Source organism: Engystomops pustulosus, chromosome 9 (assembly GCF_040894005.1).
Source record: "Engystomops pustulosus chromosome 9, aEngPut4.maternal, whole genome shotgun sequence".
NCBI lineage: Eukaryota > Metazoa > Chordata > Amphibia > Anura > Leptodactylidae > Engystomops > Engystomops pustulosus.
The window spans coordinates 81,562,816-81,579,398 of NC_092419.1; the positions used below are offsets into that span (position 1 = coordinate 81,562,816).

At 41.0% G+C, this 16,583-nt stretch overlaps 1 protein-coding gene across 2 annotated transcripts in view; it reads left to right on the top strand.

Annotated features, from left to right (window-relative positions):
• Nucleotides 1-16,583, top strand: part of LOC140078066 (relaxin receptor 1-like) — a 273,289-nt gene that overhangs the window by 31,789 nt on the left and 224,917 nt on the right. Inside the window, exon 1 of one of the 2 annotated variants that reach the window (XM_072125870.1) lies at nucleotides 6,263-6,386. The exons of the other annotated variant lie outside the window; for it this stretch is intronic. Coding sequence (XP_071981971.1) covers nucleotides 6,320-6,386 — 67 coding nt within the window. The 5' untranslated portion in view covers nucleotides 6,263-6,319. Of the gene's footprint in view, nucleotides 1-6,262; nucleotides 6,387-16,583 lie in introns of those variants that run through there. 2 annotated transcript variants of the gene reach the window in all.

Consider the following 16,583-nt stretch of genomic DNA (forward strand, 5'->3'; position numbering starts at 1 on the left):
CCTTAAGATCGGTAGTATTGGCTGTTAATCCAAATAGACCACTGTTTTTTAAAGGATGAGTATGTGTGGTTCTGGTATGCAAGTGTCTTTTCAAAGGCACATGTGGAGTTGATTACCTCAAAAACTTCCTCAGAGGGTGGGCATGTTTGGGACTTCCAATGTCTGGTAATTACCAGCTTCGTCGCCATCAGCAGGTGAGCAACTACCCATCTATGTGTTACGGGGAATTTCCTCAGGCCAACAAAAAGTAAGGCTAATTTCGGTGGTATTATGTGTACACTCCCTGTGATATTGTTGATTGTTTGTATGGTTGCTTTCCACAGCTGAGAAACTCGGCTACATGACCACAAGGTATGGAGCAATGACCCTTTGGATCCGCAACCCCTCCAACAATCCTGTGAAGTGGAGGGGAAGATCAAATGTAGACGCGTGGGGGTGTAGTACCATCTCAGTGTTGTCTTAATTGCTGCCTCTTGGTGGTTAGCGCATCTAAATATTCGGTAGATATCCGTAAATGCTTGGCGCCATTCCATGGGTGATATTGGGGTGTCAAGGTCCAGGGGAGTTCCCTGGTAGAGAGTGTAAAAAATGCTTAATTTTATGAATTGTAAGGAAGTCTGATGTCGGGACATTGAATTTGTTTGTCAAGTAGTCTATGGAGATCTTGCCCTCCGAATCCAATATGTCAAGTATCGTATGTATATCTTTTCTTTTCCACTCCCTAAGGTCCAACCCAGGTATGTGTAACTCAAAGAATTCAATGGGGATTTGGTGTTTGGAGATTGTGTAGTCTTTTTTTGTTTTAGAGTTGATTTTCTGCCATTCGACATCCGATGTGCGTACGGAATATAAAAAGGAGGGCGGTGGGGGGGAACCCCATAAGGTTGATAACAAGCGCAAGCGGAGAGAGCTTGTGTTTGTGATGTCTGCTTCTAGCTTCACCCATGCTTTCCCTATTGATGGATTCCACCAATGAGACAGTTGGTCTACAATACACGCTGTGTGGTATTCCTCCAAAGATGGCAAACCCAACCCCCCTGCCTTTCTGTGTCTGGTCAGTATTGTCATAGAAGTTCTAGGCTTCCTTGTCTGCCATATAAACTTGGTAAGCTGTCTCTTAGTTTGTACAAAAAAGGATTTAGGGAGATGTATGGGAAGAGTTCTAAGGAGGTACAAATATTTTGGTAGGACCATCATCTTATAGACAGCCACTCTTCCGAACCACGACAGAATATACTTTGAGTAATCTGTCAACTCCTCAGTAATCTTTGTCACTAATGGGGGGAAATTGAATTTGTATATAGAGGCTGTTGGTAGGGATAATTGAATTCCTAAGTAGGAGATATGGTCTTCCTGCCAATCTAGGTTGTAAGTATTTTTCAGCATTGCAAGCTGGTCTGCCGGGATTGCATTGGGGAGAATTTGCGATTTTGAACTATTGACTTTATAGTAGGCCACTTTACCATAATCCTCTAGGAGTTTGAAGACTCTTGCTAAAGAAGGTAAGGGCTTGGTGTTGATGATTATTATGTCGTCCGCAAATAGTGCGATTTTGTGAGACACTTCTTTTATTTCGACACCTTTTATCAAGGGATCGGCTCTAATTGCTTCCGCCAGGGGTTCGATAGAAAGATTGAAGAATATTGGTGACAGGGGACATCCCTGGCGGGTACCATTGGTAAGGGGAAATGTCTGTGATAGAGTCCCATTAATGTACACTGAAGCATTAGGGCTCGAGTATAATGCTTGAATTGCAGAATATATGTATCCCGAGAAGCCATACCTGCGTAGCGCCGAGAAGGCGAACGACCAATTAACTCGGTCGAACGCCTTCTCAGCGTCCACTGTCAAAAAGGTGGCAGGGATTTTATGATGTTCGCAATACTGCATCAGATTTACCAGCCTCCTGGTGTTGTCTGGGGCTTGCCTGTTTTTTGTAAACCCCACCTGGTCGTCTTTTATGAGATAGGGAACGACTGTCATAATTCTTGTGGCTAGTATTTTCGCGTATAGCTTGACATCGCTGTTCAATAGGGAGATTGGGCGAAAATTAGCAGGTTCTGTTGGGGGTTTCCCTGCTTTCGGTATTGTCACAATCGTAGCTGCCAAGAGGTCAGTGGGAAGGGAGCCCTCTTCTGCTGCTCTATTAAAAACTTTCGTTAGGTAAGGGGCTAGCATGTGTGCAAATCTTAGGTAATACTCGTTTGAGTATCCATCTGGACCAGGGGATTTATGTTTTGGAAGGGTTTTTATTGTTTTGAGGATTTCCTCTATGGTAATTGGTTCGTTAAGAGTCTGGAGTTGAGTTGGGGAGAGAGAAGGTAGGTCTAATTTCTCTAGAAAAGTTTCGATATCTCCTTGTGAAGGCTGTGGGGTACTGGGGTCTTCTCTTAAATTATATAAAGCTTTGTAATAGTCTTTAAACGCATTTGCTATGTCCCTTGGGGCAAGTAGTTTTTCTTTAGTAAGTGGGTGGATGATGTATGGGATCCTTTTCTTTTGTGCTATGTTTTTTATTTTGGAAGCTAGGAGGCGCCCTGCTTTGTTATCTTGTGAGTAAAAACTCAGCTTAAGTTTATGGAGTTTGTGATCATGTTTTTCCAGTAGGATGTTGCGGAGACGGAGTCTCTCTTCTCTGAGGGAGGACACCAGTGCAGGGGATGAGTTGGCTTTATTTAAGGTGTCTAGTTGGTGAATTTTATGTAAAATGTCGTTTATTTGTTTTTCCCTTTCTCTTTTAACTTTGCCCCCGAGTCTGGATATCTTGTCTCTCACATATACTTTATGAGCAGCCCACAAAGTTGTGTCGTCTATTTCCTTTGTCTCGTTCAGAGCAAAGTAGTCTGAGATGTAGGATTCAATCTCCTTAGAATGAAGATCATGTGCCACTAAAAATGAATTAAGTCTCCATAGGTAGTCATTGTGTTTAGGATGTTGGTCTGTTAAAGTAAGTGTTATGGGAGCATGGTCTGACCACCCTATAGTTCCAATACTGTCATGTTCTATTCTGTCTAGTAGAGACTTTTCCACTAGGAAGAGGTCTATCCTCGAGTAGACTTGATGTCTGGGTGAATAGTAGGAATAATCTCTTTCGTCCGCATGACGTGTTCTCCATACGTCAAACAGAGAGTGGGACCAAATAGCCGGACCTAAGTGTGGTGGGGAAAGACGTGCTGTAGAAGTAGTGTCAATATTGGGGTCTGGAGTGATGTTACAGTCTCCACATATTAATAGTGAGCCTCTTTTAACCTTCGTTGCAATTCTCACAATCTTGTGGAAAAAATGGATCTGTCTCTTGTTAGGCGCATAAACATTAACAATAGTTAATTCTATGTTATTGACTATGCAGACTACTATGATGTATCGACTTTGAGGGTCCACTATCTGCTTGTGGATCGTAAGAGCTAAAGATGAATGAAACGCCACTAGTACCCCCCTTTTTTTTTGAGAAAAGGATGATGTTATTATGTTTGGGAAATCCCTGTGTTTTAGAGGTGGTGGGGCACTGCTGGATACATGCGTCTCCTGGGCACATAGGATTGTGCATTTCTGGTTTTTGGCCTGTTGAGGCCTCTCACGTTGAGTGAGAGTATTTTTGGGCCCATACTGCTACTCGTGGTAGGTCTAGTGAGGTAGGAAGTGTAGACACTAATCTCTGATCAAAAGCGGTACTCCCTCCCCTCCCTTCCCCACACTCAAAATGTAAAGACAGTGATAGTTCTCTGCAAATAATAAACAATACAAAAATAACAGTGAATTCTTAGGTACAGTTAACGTACTCCAAAAGTAATAGGGGTAGTGCGGCTATAACAATAAACTCTCTCGCACATACCTGCACAATGTACATAAAGAATATGAAGCGGGTCTGTTGTCAATTCAGCGGCGAGCACCGTTCAGGGATATAGTCCTGGTCATGGTGGTGATCCTGTTGGTTCGGCTGTGATGTTCCAAGATTCAAGAAGGTTTAGCCCCTCCTCCAGCGAAGTGACGATGTGGATCGTATCCTGATATTTTATCAAGAGTTTTATTGGGAAACCCCATCTGTATTGGATCTCATTCTTCCGTAGAGTAAGAGTCAATGGAGCAAAGTCTCTCCTTGCCTGGAGTGTGGCAGCTGATAAGTCGGCAAACATCTTGATTGACGCATATGGGGCAGGTAAGGGTTGGTGTTTCCTTGAAAAGGTCAGAAGTTGGTCCTTAACCCTAAAGAACGCGAACCTGGCCAGGACATCTCTTGGCACAGTGTCAGGTAAGTTTTTGGGCTTTGGGACTCTGTGAGCCCTATCAATCTCAAGCTCATAATCTGCCAGGGAAGGAAGCAGTTGTTTTGTGAGATTTCTTACATAATCTGGGAGTTTGTTTGGTGGTATGTGCTCTGGCACACCTCTAAATTTAATGTTGTTGCGCCTGTTGCGGTCCTCATAGTCCACCATTTTAGCTTGAAGTTGTTGCACTTTATCTTCTAGGGCTAGGTGACCATCAGCCAGATTATTGTAAGCTGAGGCATATTCTGCCATTTTATGTTCTACATGATCAACAGAAGATTGAAGCTCTGCAACTGTATTTTGAAAAGGAGTGATCATCTGCATCATGTTTTGGGATAGCGAGCTCCTCAGTGCCTCCAGCATCTCTTTTAACAGATTTTCCGAGACCGCTTTATCGGTGGTCTGGAATGTAGCAAAAGCGTCTTGTAGTGCAAGCATAGGAGGACCGGATAAGGTACTCACTGTTTGTGGAGCCTCTGGAGTGATGTTGGTGGGCTGTAGTTTTTGCCTCTGTTTGGCAGGACTGGATGTAGGTGATTCCTCTAGAAGTTGGTCAGAGCCTGGTTGCTGTTGTGGATTAGAGGTACTCGCTGTTTGTGGCTTTGCTCTCTGCTTCACAGAGGGGTTTCCCGCCTCCGCCATTTTGGGTCCCCTGGGAGATGGAGAGTCGGACCACTTTGTCGGTATCTCAAACGTAGGAGAAGGTATATTGCCCGTTTTTTTAATTGTAGGCTGGGAGGGGACCTTTGCCTTTACAGGTTGTGTAGTAGCGGGCATCTGTGGAGGCGGTACTGGGTTTTTTCTGTACGCGCCGTCGGTGCCTTTCTCCTGTACGGGCCGCGCCGGGAAGAACCGCTGGATTGATTTGACCGGCTGCTTGTCTGTAGCCCCTTTCTTGCCCATAGGCACTGTGGAGGGTTAAGAACCCTTTTTTATATCGTTGGGAGCGTCGCTGGCAAGAATTCGGGCTCCTCTGCAGGTATGGCGGAGCGGAGATCTCTGCTTAAGCGGCCATCTTCTTCGGCGGTCAAGCCACGCCCCTATTCTCTTGTTTTATTTTGATTCTCAAACCTTAAATCATATGGGAACAAGTAGATTTTGCAAATAGATTTATATGAATCTGTTTATATTATATATGTTAGAGGGGTTTAACACGCCCTTAAACTGAAAGCAACAGAAAAAACTTGTGCAGGCAGTCTGTGCGCTTTGAGCGCCCGCTGGGTGTACAATCTTGCACATTCTGCAGGATAGTAAGGCAAACTCTGTCATGGTAATAAATGTGGCACACGATACGTCTGTGCATCCGTAATTGGTGTCGCGTTGGGCATAGTGAAGCCACTTTATAAATACATGTGCAAGAAGTTATCACGTGAAAGGACGTGCAGTCAAATAACTGGCACAGGGGCTTTAAAAAATGTATACAACACTATGTACAATCTGCTTAGCTCCTCCTCAGTGGCATAACTAGAAGCTAATGGGCCCCAGTGCAAAGTCTGTGCCAGGCCCTAACTATAATGTAAGGTTTATAGTAATAGTCTTCTCATATGGGAAAGTCACACCATAAGGGCCCCCCTAAACTTCTTGGTCCTGGGTGCGACCGCAACATCTGCACCCCCTCAAGTTACACGCCTGCTCCTCCTGCTGTATAACATGTTGATTGCAGATAGGCCAGGGTTAAGGGTATCAGGGTTTGTGTTTATTTTTTTCTGATGTACAAGCCCTGATATACAGTAGGTGAAATTCCTGGTATATGGCCAGAAATTATGTCTATTTCCCCCTTACTTATACAAAAAGAATGAAATGCAGTTTTTAACCATATCCAAGTATTAAAAGATGACTTTTATTGATAATTGTGTTACCAGTGAAGTTTACCCACAATAAAAACACAGTACGCGTGCTCATTATACAGTGACAGTCGTCACAATAAGCTGATAACTCCAAGTATACAGTAGTATATGGACCTCAATAAGGTGTGCATTTCTTTATTCTAGACACTGGGACAGATTTACTTATCCAGTCCTGTCGCGATCCCCAAGGTGCTTACTCCGACGAGGATGAAGTCCGGTGCGATTCTTCAAGATCGTGCGTCCATTTTCCTGCATGTGTCGCTTCCTCGCTCAGGTCTGCCGGAGTTTACCTTCTTCTTCCTGGTGTATGTGAGTGCGTTGTCTTGCGACACAATTTGAATTGTAAATTACCGCGCTTAGTCCGAATCAGTCGGGTTGTCTGTCGGTCACGGCCCCCGATTTGTGTCGCATGGAAGTTTGCGACGAAATCCGATCGTGTGCGCCAAAAACCCCACTTAAATGCGTCGCAAAACGGAAATAGTCGGGCAACCCGATGAAAATGCGGCGTGCTGACACTTAGTAAATGTGCCCCAATGTGTGGGTATTGTCGTTGATGTTCTTCAAACACTTTATAGAGATAAATGTAGTTATAATGAGTGAAGAGTACTTTTATTGTCACAATCAAAAGTCTACTAGAATGAATGCCCCATTATTGTAATTCAAGAGCTCCAGAGGTATAGTTGTCAAAAATTCTCCATTTGATTGTAATAGAGGAAATAGTAAGGATTTAGGGCCCCAGTGTATTCACCTAGGTCACAGGCCATCTGGCTAATATGTCGACCCACAGTTAGTGAGTGTTACGAGTTTCTATGAACATAGTCAGTGTCAGCAATTGAGTAAGAGTGAATAAGAGGAAGTGGTCATCGTCAGGAGAGACAGACAGCCTGTGTTGTTTTACAAACTATCTGGTGACAACCACTGTATATTTTTTAGATAGCGTGTGTGAATGCGCGTCTAACAGCTCAACATATTGGCCAGACGGCCTATGACGTAGGTGAATACCTATTCTTCTATTTACTTATATAATCTACAATATGTCAGAGTCCTCCGTTCATTAAGGTATTGGTTCAAGAAGATTTAATGATATCCACTATCCAGAGCATTTGGGATAAAATGTTTATCGCTCAATATAGATCTGACCGAGAACGAGAACATCCTATTATCCTGTCTGAAAGAAGCAGAGCTGTTGCTCCATTTATTTTGTATGGACTCCCAAGGATACTGCTAAGCATTTGGATAGATGATGAATTGAAATCATGGCCTAAACTCCATAAGTTTAGGTACAAACGACTCAACAAATAAAATCTCACTCAAATACATCTGGAAAATTAAAACCAACATGAGTTGCCAATCAAAATGTGTCATCTACCTTATTGTATGCCAATGCCAAATGCAATTTGTAGGTAGAAATACACAACCCCTGCACTGTATATTAAGAATATTATATTAAACATGGATTATTCTGACATATTGCATTATCCCTACAGATCAAGTACTCAAACACTACCACAACAGATTTGAGGTTCTGAAAAAAAAAAAGAGAAATCTAATGGATTTTTAAACTAAAAACCTGAAGGTCTGAACAAAGTTTCAGAAATAGTTGTATAAAATTCCAAAGACGCTTATACAAATCCATCTAATGCAATATTTGTAATTCATACAATTTACATTTACGAAGGGGAGAATAGAATAAATTACTTTTTAATTTAATTCTCATCAATATCTCCAGCACATAGGTGGACATTGAGAATAACTCACCACTAGTTTATAGTTATCAAATTGGAAAGGAAGGCAACAGAACCTACGACCTTAAAAAAGCAAACATTTGTCTTTTGAACCTTCCTGGCTTCCGTAGATGTGGTCAGACAGGATACGAGACCCAATGAGGCACCCGTAGCTATAGTTTAATTTATAAAACGATCATTGCTTCAATGCATGTGAGGAGAGAGCCACTCATATTACATCCATATTAGAAAACACATTCTTTCAGGTAAAGTACTCCAACAATTTACTAAGATTCAAAATGCCTTTCATTCTTAAAGATTGAAACAGGGAACATAAACTAGACATTGATGTATACATTTCTACGCAAATTCTGCTTTAAATGTGACCACTAGCTCCTGTTTGTTTATACTGCAACCAAGGAAGAATCCATTCTGGAATGGATGGATGTGTGGTCCTGCACTGAGACTTTCCCCAAAGGGGATATCCTATTGAAACTTTTATACAGAAAACCAAACTCCTACTCAAATACATCCCCTATATTTAGGGATATAAATTACATTACCAATGGGTGTTGACTTGGTCTGCGGCATACACAATCAAATATAGGGACTGTGAATGAGAGAATTAAAACGTCACTTTTAGTTTCACTCTAAATTGAAAAAAATGAAGGTAAGAAAAACTGTCCAAAAGTTTCCATGTAAAAGTTGCACTATTAGAAATGTCAGTAAGTGGCAGTCATAAAAATGTTATACTTTATTTTGTTTATTGTATGGGAAAACCTGAACCAAATTCAATTGGTGGAGTCGGTCCACCTTCATCAATTATCGCAAAAACATCCACTGTGGAATCGCTAACCATACATGAGTTCCAGTGTATTATGGTAGCTTTATGCAAAATATTCCACTTAGGATAGATCAGTGCAGCGTTCAGGGATCTGATTTAGGGAAATAATGTGGGCTAATAGAGACACCTTCCCTCCTGAGCAAGTGTATTAGTATATCTTTTCACTTTAAGGATTGTGTTTACAGGTTGCTTCCACCCATCTAAGCCCAAAATCTCTGATCCCTATTTGCATCTCACCCTAAGGTTACATTCATACAGCCGTATGCCAGCCCGGCATACCACTGTGCACTGGAGAAGAGGAGGAGGTGACCCCTGCCCCCCCTCCATAGAGGACAGGGCCGCACACACGGGGAAAGATAAAGCATGCCGTCTATGGGGGCTTATATGCTTCCCTTCAGATGGCCATGTGAATGAGGCCTAACACTGTTCCCTGTATACAACATGACACTCTCGCCCTGTCCTCACCACAACTCCTACACATTTCCCCATTTTATTATGGCTCCTCAGGGAGAAAAACTAGCAGCATGACTGGCAGCATTTTGGCATTGCAATGGCCTCCAGTGGGTCTGCAGCGGCTCCACGGTTGGCTTTTGTTGGCTCTCTTTGCCAATGGCTACATTTGAATCATGTTTGGTGAATTAAATAAAGATTTGAAGTTGAATTATGTTTTTGGTGTAATTTTTTCTGATTTACAAACTTTTTGTTATCAATAATAGTTTAACTTGGGGTAAATTTGTTTATATCTTGCCCTTACCACCCTGTTATACACTTTTGGATACTTAGCGGCTCCACGGGGTAGCGCTTGAAAACCAGCTACATGAGGCAAGTACTTTCTGAAGTGTAAAACAAATTAAACAGATTTGGTTGAATTAAAGTGAATTGTGTCAAGTCTTTACCGTGCCATTGACTAGTAGTTCCATACTCAGTAGATTTGATTGCTTCCTTAGGTAACTTACAGACCAGGGACAAAACTATGTAAGTAAGGGCATATGGTGATAGCAGGGCCTGAGGGGGTTCTTCTTAAAAAAGGACCATCATTCGCTTACCCAGCACTGCACTGAGGTACTAGGTACCTGAGTGAAGCTCAAATCTAACAAAATTGCTGTCAAACATTTGTGCTGTTTTGTGCAGCAGATATTTCCGTTTTTGCCGCTATAGTTTTTAAGATATTACTAAAAGTTTCCAGAAGTCAACCAGTCACCCCCCCCCCCTCCACATTAACGAAATCAAATGAAACTGGTGTCAAACATTTGTGCTGCTATTATTCTTAAGGTATGTTTAGGTGTTTAGGATGAACTGGTAAAAAAAAAAAATAGCGACACCTCTCTGGTTTGATCACCAGGGGGTGCTAGAAAGCACATTGTACTTTGGAAGGAAAAACTCTGCTGACCTCTGGAAAAAAAAGATCAATACATTAAAAATGATAGCAGCACAAATGAAAAATTTTGCTGCACAAGCGTAGCACAAACATTTGACAGCAGTTTTGTTAGGGCTGCCTGACCTTTTGAACTTTACAATTTTGTTAATATCTTCACAACAAAAGCAGCACAAACACAAATTTGAGGAGCACAAGCATAGCACAATTGATTAGCACCAGTTTTATTTAATTTGACCTTTGCTTATTGACCTCTGATGACCTCTGGAAACTTTTATTTATATTTTAAAAACGATAGTGGCACAAACAAAAATGTCTGCTGCACAAACCAGCACAAATGTAGCACAAACGTTTGAAATCAATTTTGTTTGAGTTGAACAAGGCCCACTCTCCATCAGCCTCTCATAATTAGCCCATAGTAGCCTTCAGATTGTTTTTTTTTTAAGCTTGAATTCTAGGGTCCAGTATTGGGTTGAGGAGAGGATTGGCTCTGTAAAAGATTTAACATTTTGGCTCCAAACAGCTGGAATTATTAACTGCAATAATTAATTGACTTTTGTTTTCCTTTATAGAAAGCAGCAATTTTTTCGTATAAATAGACATTTACATTACACGCTGATAAATCCAACAACACTTACTTTATAATATAATTGTGATCTAAAAGTGTGAAGTTATAATTAAGACTGAAAAATGAACGAAGGAATCAATGACTTTCCCGTCCTGTCACACAGCTCGAACTTGTGTATCTTCCATTCTTTGCTTTTGCACACAGCTCCATAAACTAATCCTGTGGCTCCCCCATCGCGTTGCTGATAATCTGCTCACACCCCACTGAGATATCAGGAGAGGCTTCAAACCCAGAGCAAATTAATTTAAAGAAGTTTGTTTCACGCAAGGAAATCCCTTCCGTTCTTTCCCATGATATTTAGCTTATTAGATTTAGAGAGATTTAGCATCAGGCTTGCCACCATAGCAAATGAATATGTGAAAAAGATAGCACATTTATAACACATTACTATGGGGATGATAGCATATGGAAGAATTGCATAAGGGTATTGTGCCGAGGTGATAATATGCATTAGTAATCCACACACGCTATGAACAGCAGGATGGCGGCAAGTTATAAATACAGCCTTTATGTACATTTATATTGCATTTAATAAGAAGATGTGTACTGGTCAAATGTCTTACTAGACCATCTCAATGCATGCATTAACCCCTTACCGACATTTGATGTAATATTACTGCATGGCGGGAGGTGCGTTCCCACATTATGCAGTAATATTAGGTCAAGCTTCTGGCGGCGGCTCCTGAACGGAGCCAACACCCACCTCTAACACCCGCGATCAGAGATTTCTTCGATTGCAGGTGTTAACCCCCAACACGCGGCGGTCGCGCTGACCGCAGCGTGTTAGGGGCATTTAACGGGAATCGGACCCCCCCTTGCGGAGCTTACCGGGGGTTTGCTGCTCCGATCGCAGCCCTAGGACTTCCAGTGTCCTGGGGCTGCGTGATCTTCTTCCGGGAGCCGGGTCCCAGCCTTCTGGCAGGACACGGCTGTAACACACTGAGCATGCGCAAACATTCCCTATACACATGTAATAAAGTAAAAAAAACACAAAATCGCCAAAAAACCCCACATATTTGGTATCACCGCATCCGTAACAATCCGTACAATAACTCAGAAACATTATTGGGCCCGCTCGGTGAACGCTGTAAAAACAAAACCATTTTCATAAAATCTCTTCACAAAAATGTTCTAAAAAGTGATCAAAAGTTACGTGCGCCAAAATGGTACCACTGAAAAGGACAACTCAACTAGTAAAATATAAGCCCTAAACTAGCTCCGTTAACCAAAAAATATTGAAGTTACGTCTCCGTAAAGATGGTGATGCAAAAACAAATGAGATTTCCTCTATATTAGTTTTTTCCAGTAAAATTGTAAAAATAAATGAAAAACTATATAAATGAGGTATCACCGTAATCGTAGTGATCTATAGCATAAAGATAATATAGTATTTTCAGTGTATTGTGTTCGACCCCCAAAAAATACTTAAAGAAAGGAAATAAGCTAATGACCCACTAAAATGAAGTATTTGTAAAGAGCATCTCATGTCGCCAAAAATAAGCCCTTATATGTCCAAATTGTCCAAAAAAAATAAAGGTTGTATAGCCAATAAAAATCGACAATGCAAAATCTGCTCTGAATGGCGCAGTTTCCCTTTGATGTCCTGGCGTGTGCCCATACAGCAGGTTACCACCACATATGGGGTATTGTTATACGCAGGAGAAAATGGGTATCAAATTTTGTGGAGCATTTTGGTATTTTATCCACTGAGAATTTGTACATTTTTTGAAAAACAGATTCATTTATCCAAAAAAAATTTACTTTCAAAATTGCATCCGATTTTTTTTAACCCCTGTAAAACAATTAAAGGGTTAACAAACTTCATAAAAGTTGTTTTACGTACGTTGAGGGGTGTAGTTTATATAATGGGGTAATTTATGGGGTTTTACTTATATTTAGGCCTCTCAAAGTGACTTGAAACCAGAGCAGGTCCCTCAATAACAGGATTTTTTGCGTTTTTTATGAAAATGTGAAAAATCGCACCTAAGGTTCAAAGCCCCATAACATCCTACAAAAATAAGACTATGCATAAAAAACCATGTCCATATAAAGTGGCTTCGGCGTTAAGGGGTTAAAGTTAAAGTGGTACTGAACTTTGACAACTATTATCATTTGCACTATTGATGTATAAAATTTTAATATGTAATATACTTTATTAAACAAATATGTTTATGTGTCCTTCTTTTACCTCTACCTTTCTCTTACCAATTTGTGTAAATAGTTTTTCTGTCCTGTTCTCTACAAGAACCTGATAAAGAGTCTAATGACATAACCTAGTCTAATCTTCAAAGGAAATATTTTTTTAGGTATGAAAAGCTTTAAAAATTGTTCTCCTTATCTCCCTGAAGTAGATGGCACGCTGAATGCTTTTATATATACCATATTTTTCGGACTATAAGGTGCACCGGATTATAAGGCGTAGCATCAATAAATGCCTGCTAAAACGTCTAGGTTCATATATGAGGTGCACCTTATTATAAGGATGAATGACCAGCAGGTGGCAGGTCTGTGCACAGTTCAAGGCAACTGTTGTCGTTAAGTACAGTTCATATATAAGGTGCACTGGACTATAAGACCCACCTTTTGATTTCTGAGAGTATCAAAGGATTTTTTGTGTGCCTTATAGTCCGAAAAATATGGTAATATTTTATACAAGTGGTAAGGATTAAAAGATCAAACATCCAGTTCCTTCTTTTTGTAAATAAGCACTTTCTTTTAGGGCTCTACATATGGTATATATCCAAAAATGAATTCTTAGTACTCTAGGGGCCACACGTATCATAGTTTTGTCTCTCTGAGGTGAACTTTTGAGACATTTGGCGGCTCTTTTTTGCGCCTTATGTATGATCCTGTCTTTTTTATTTACGACACGTTCTTTTTTTCCTATCCTTGCAGGCGCAAATTTTGGCTTATTTTTGCGACTTTGATGCAATGTTTCAAATCCAAATGAACACAAGCCACGTGATGGGGATATATACAAGAGTGGATACAAGCCATGTGAGGGGTTATATACAGGAGTGGATACAAGCCACGTGAGGGGGTTATATAAAGGAGTGGACACAAGTCATGTGAGGGGTTTATATACAGGAGAGGATACAAGCCATGTGAGGGGTTATATACAGGAGAGGACACAAGCCACGTGAGGGAGTTATATACAGGAGTGGATAGAAAGCCACGTGAGGGGGTTATATACATTAGAGGATACAAGCCACGTGAGGAGGTTATGCACAGGAGTGGACACTACTGTTAATTTGGGATTTAACATGTTACATTTTTTATGCATTTTTAAACCTACTACAACAGCTGAGGAGAGTGGATTTTCCGAACTACATTACTGTTAACATTTGAATTTACAAAATGCATAGTAAACGCAATGCCAACACATGCGTTAATGTGGCGTTTATATTGTGTTTTTGTAAACGGAACTGTTAACAGTAATGAAACAAAGCAAATCATCTCTCCTGTTCTAATTGCTGTTGTAATTAGTCTCAAAATGTATTCAAAACGCAATTAAACCGCTACGTGTGACCTCACCCTTAGAAGTAACCAATAAAATATAAAAATAAAAAATTTAAGAATTTTGACAAAAGAGGTTACTGTGCTAAACAGTTAACCCCTTAAGGACGGAGGGTTTTTCGGCTAATTTCTCGCTCTCCAACTTCAAAAATCCATAACTTTTTCATTTTTACGTGTACAGACCTGTGTGAGGGCTTATTTTGTGCGTAACAAATTTTACTTTCCCGTAATGTTATTTATTTTAACATGCCGTGTACTGCGAAGCTGAAAAAAAATTCCAAATGTGGAAAAATTGAAAAAAAACCGCACGTGCGTCACGTTCTTGTGGGCTCAGTTTTTACGACTTTCACTCTTCGCTCCAAATAACACGCCTACTTTATTCTTTGGTTCGGTGCGATCGCGGTGATACCAAATTTATATAGGTTTTATTGTGTTTTAATACATTTTCAAAAATTAAACGAATGTGTACAAAAAAGAAAAAAAAAATTTTGCCATCTTCTGACGCTAATAACTTTTTCATACTTTGGCGCACGGAAATGTTTGAGGGGTCATTTTTTGCGAAATGAGGCGACGTTTTCATTGCTACCATTTTGAGGTCTGTGCGACATTTTGATCATTTTTTATTTCATTTTTTATGTTATGTAAAAAGGTGTAAAAGTCGCATTTCGGACATTTGGGCGCCATTTCCCGCCTCGGAGGTCACCGCCGGCCGTAACCGTTTTTATATTTTGATAGATCGGGCATTTTGGGACGCGGCGATACCTAATATTGAAGAAATGTTTACATATGGCAAATGAATTCAATTAAATGTAAATGCCCAGATGGGAATACCCCTTTAAATTTATTTCAATTGCAGGCAAAGGCAAACTCTATTATTCTGTGAAAGTATAATTTCCTAATTTGCCAGCAGAGACAGAATTAGGTTTACCATCCTAGAAGAGTCAGTTTTTTTATCAGATTTGAAAGCAAAAGACTGCAAAATTTGACAAAGAAAACTTCTGTTTGAACATTCCCAAATATTTATGGATATATGTACAATCTGTATAATTGATTAAGACTGATTCTTGTTGCTATTAGATATGTTTTTCCTTTATTTCTTTAGATTTCTTTGTTTTCCTCTTGATCAATTAAAAAAAGTAGATTCAACTCCTTTCTTCCCTTTAACCACATCCTTTTCCTTCTAATGGTTGAACTTGAATAAAATAAGTTATTTTTTTTAGCCAAATCAACTACTAAACTGTAGCAAATCTCCCACATATACATGCTCCGATGTGGCGCAAAAAAACAGCTGTGCATAAAGAAGTCCACAATCCCCATGCTGTGTATTTAATTTTAACTTTTAACATTTGTTTGATGCTAGTTATTTACAGCCATATATGTTAATTTATGGCTTCACACAGTGGGGCACATTTACTAAGGGTCCGCGGGCCGCATTTCCGTCGTGTTTCCCGAATCTTTCCGATTTGTGCCACACTTAGCAGGGGCTTTTGGCGCACACGATCAGATTTTGGCACAATCGCGCCGACTTTCGTGCGTCACAAATCGGGGGGCGTGGTCGTCGGACAACCCAACTGATTCGGACTAAGCGCAGTATTTAAAATTCAAATTGTGTCGCAAAACATGCACTCACATACACCGGGAAGAAGATGGTGAACTCCGGCGGACCTCAGCGGGGAAGCGACACATGCAGGATCTCGGGCGCATGGTCTTGGTGAATCGCAACGGACTTCATCCTCGTCGGACTGTCCGGATCGGGATGGCGACAGGACCGGGTAAGTAAACGTGCCCCAGTGTGTGACATATAGCATTGTTACGAAATGATCTCTTCCAATTATTTACATAAATCATTGTAATATGTTAACATTCATAGTTTTTGTAGACATTTTGCCACTTACCGTATATACTCGTGTATACGCCGAGTTTTTCAGCACAAAAAATGTGCTGAAAAACGTCCCCTCGGCTTATACACGAGTCATACAGTCATAAAAAATCTTTAAAAAATAATAAACTTATATACTCACCCTCCGGTGGCCCCGACCTGCAGCGCTGCTCCCCCGATGTCCGTGCGGGTCCTCTTCTGGCTTCGGTCCCGTCTTCTGTCTTCACTAACGTCGTACCGGGCGCCTAGTATGACGTCAGCAGCGGTGCGTCATACTAGGAGCCGTCCAGGGGAGAACAATGGCGGCGCCCGGCACGAAGTTAGTGAAGACAGAAGACGGGCGCCGAAGACAGAAGAGGACCCGCACGGACATCGGGGGAGCAGCGCTGCAGGTCGGGGCCACCGGAGGGTGAGTATATAAGTTTATTATTTTCTTTGAATGCTGGGCTGGCTGTATATTACTGGGGGCAGTGCTGTATACTACTGGGGGCAATGCTGTATACTA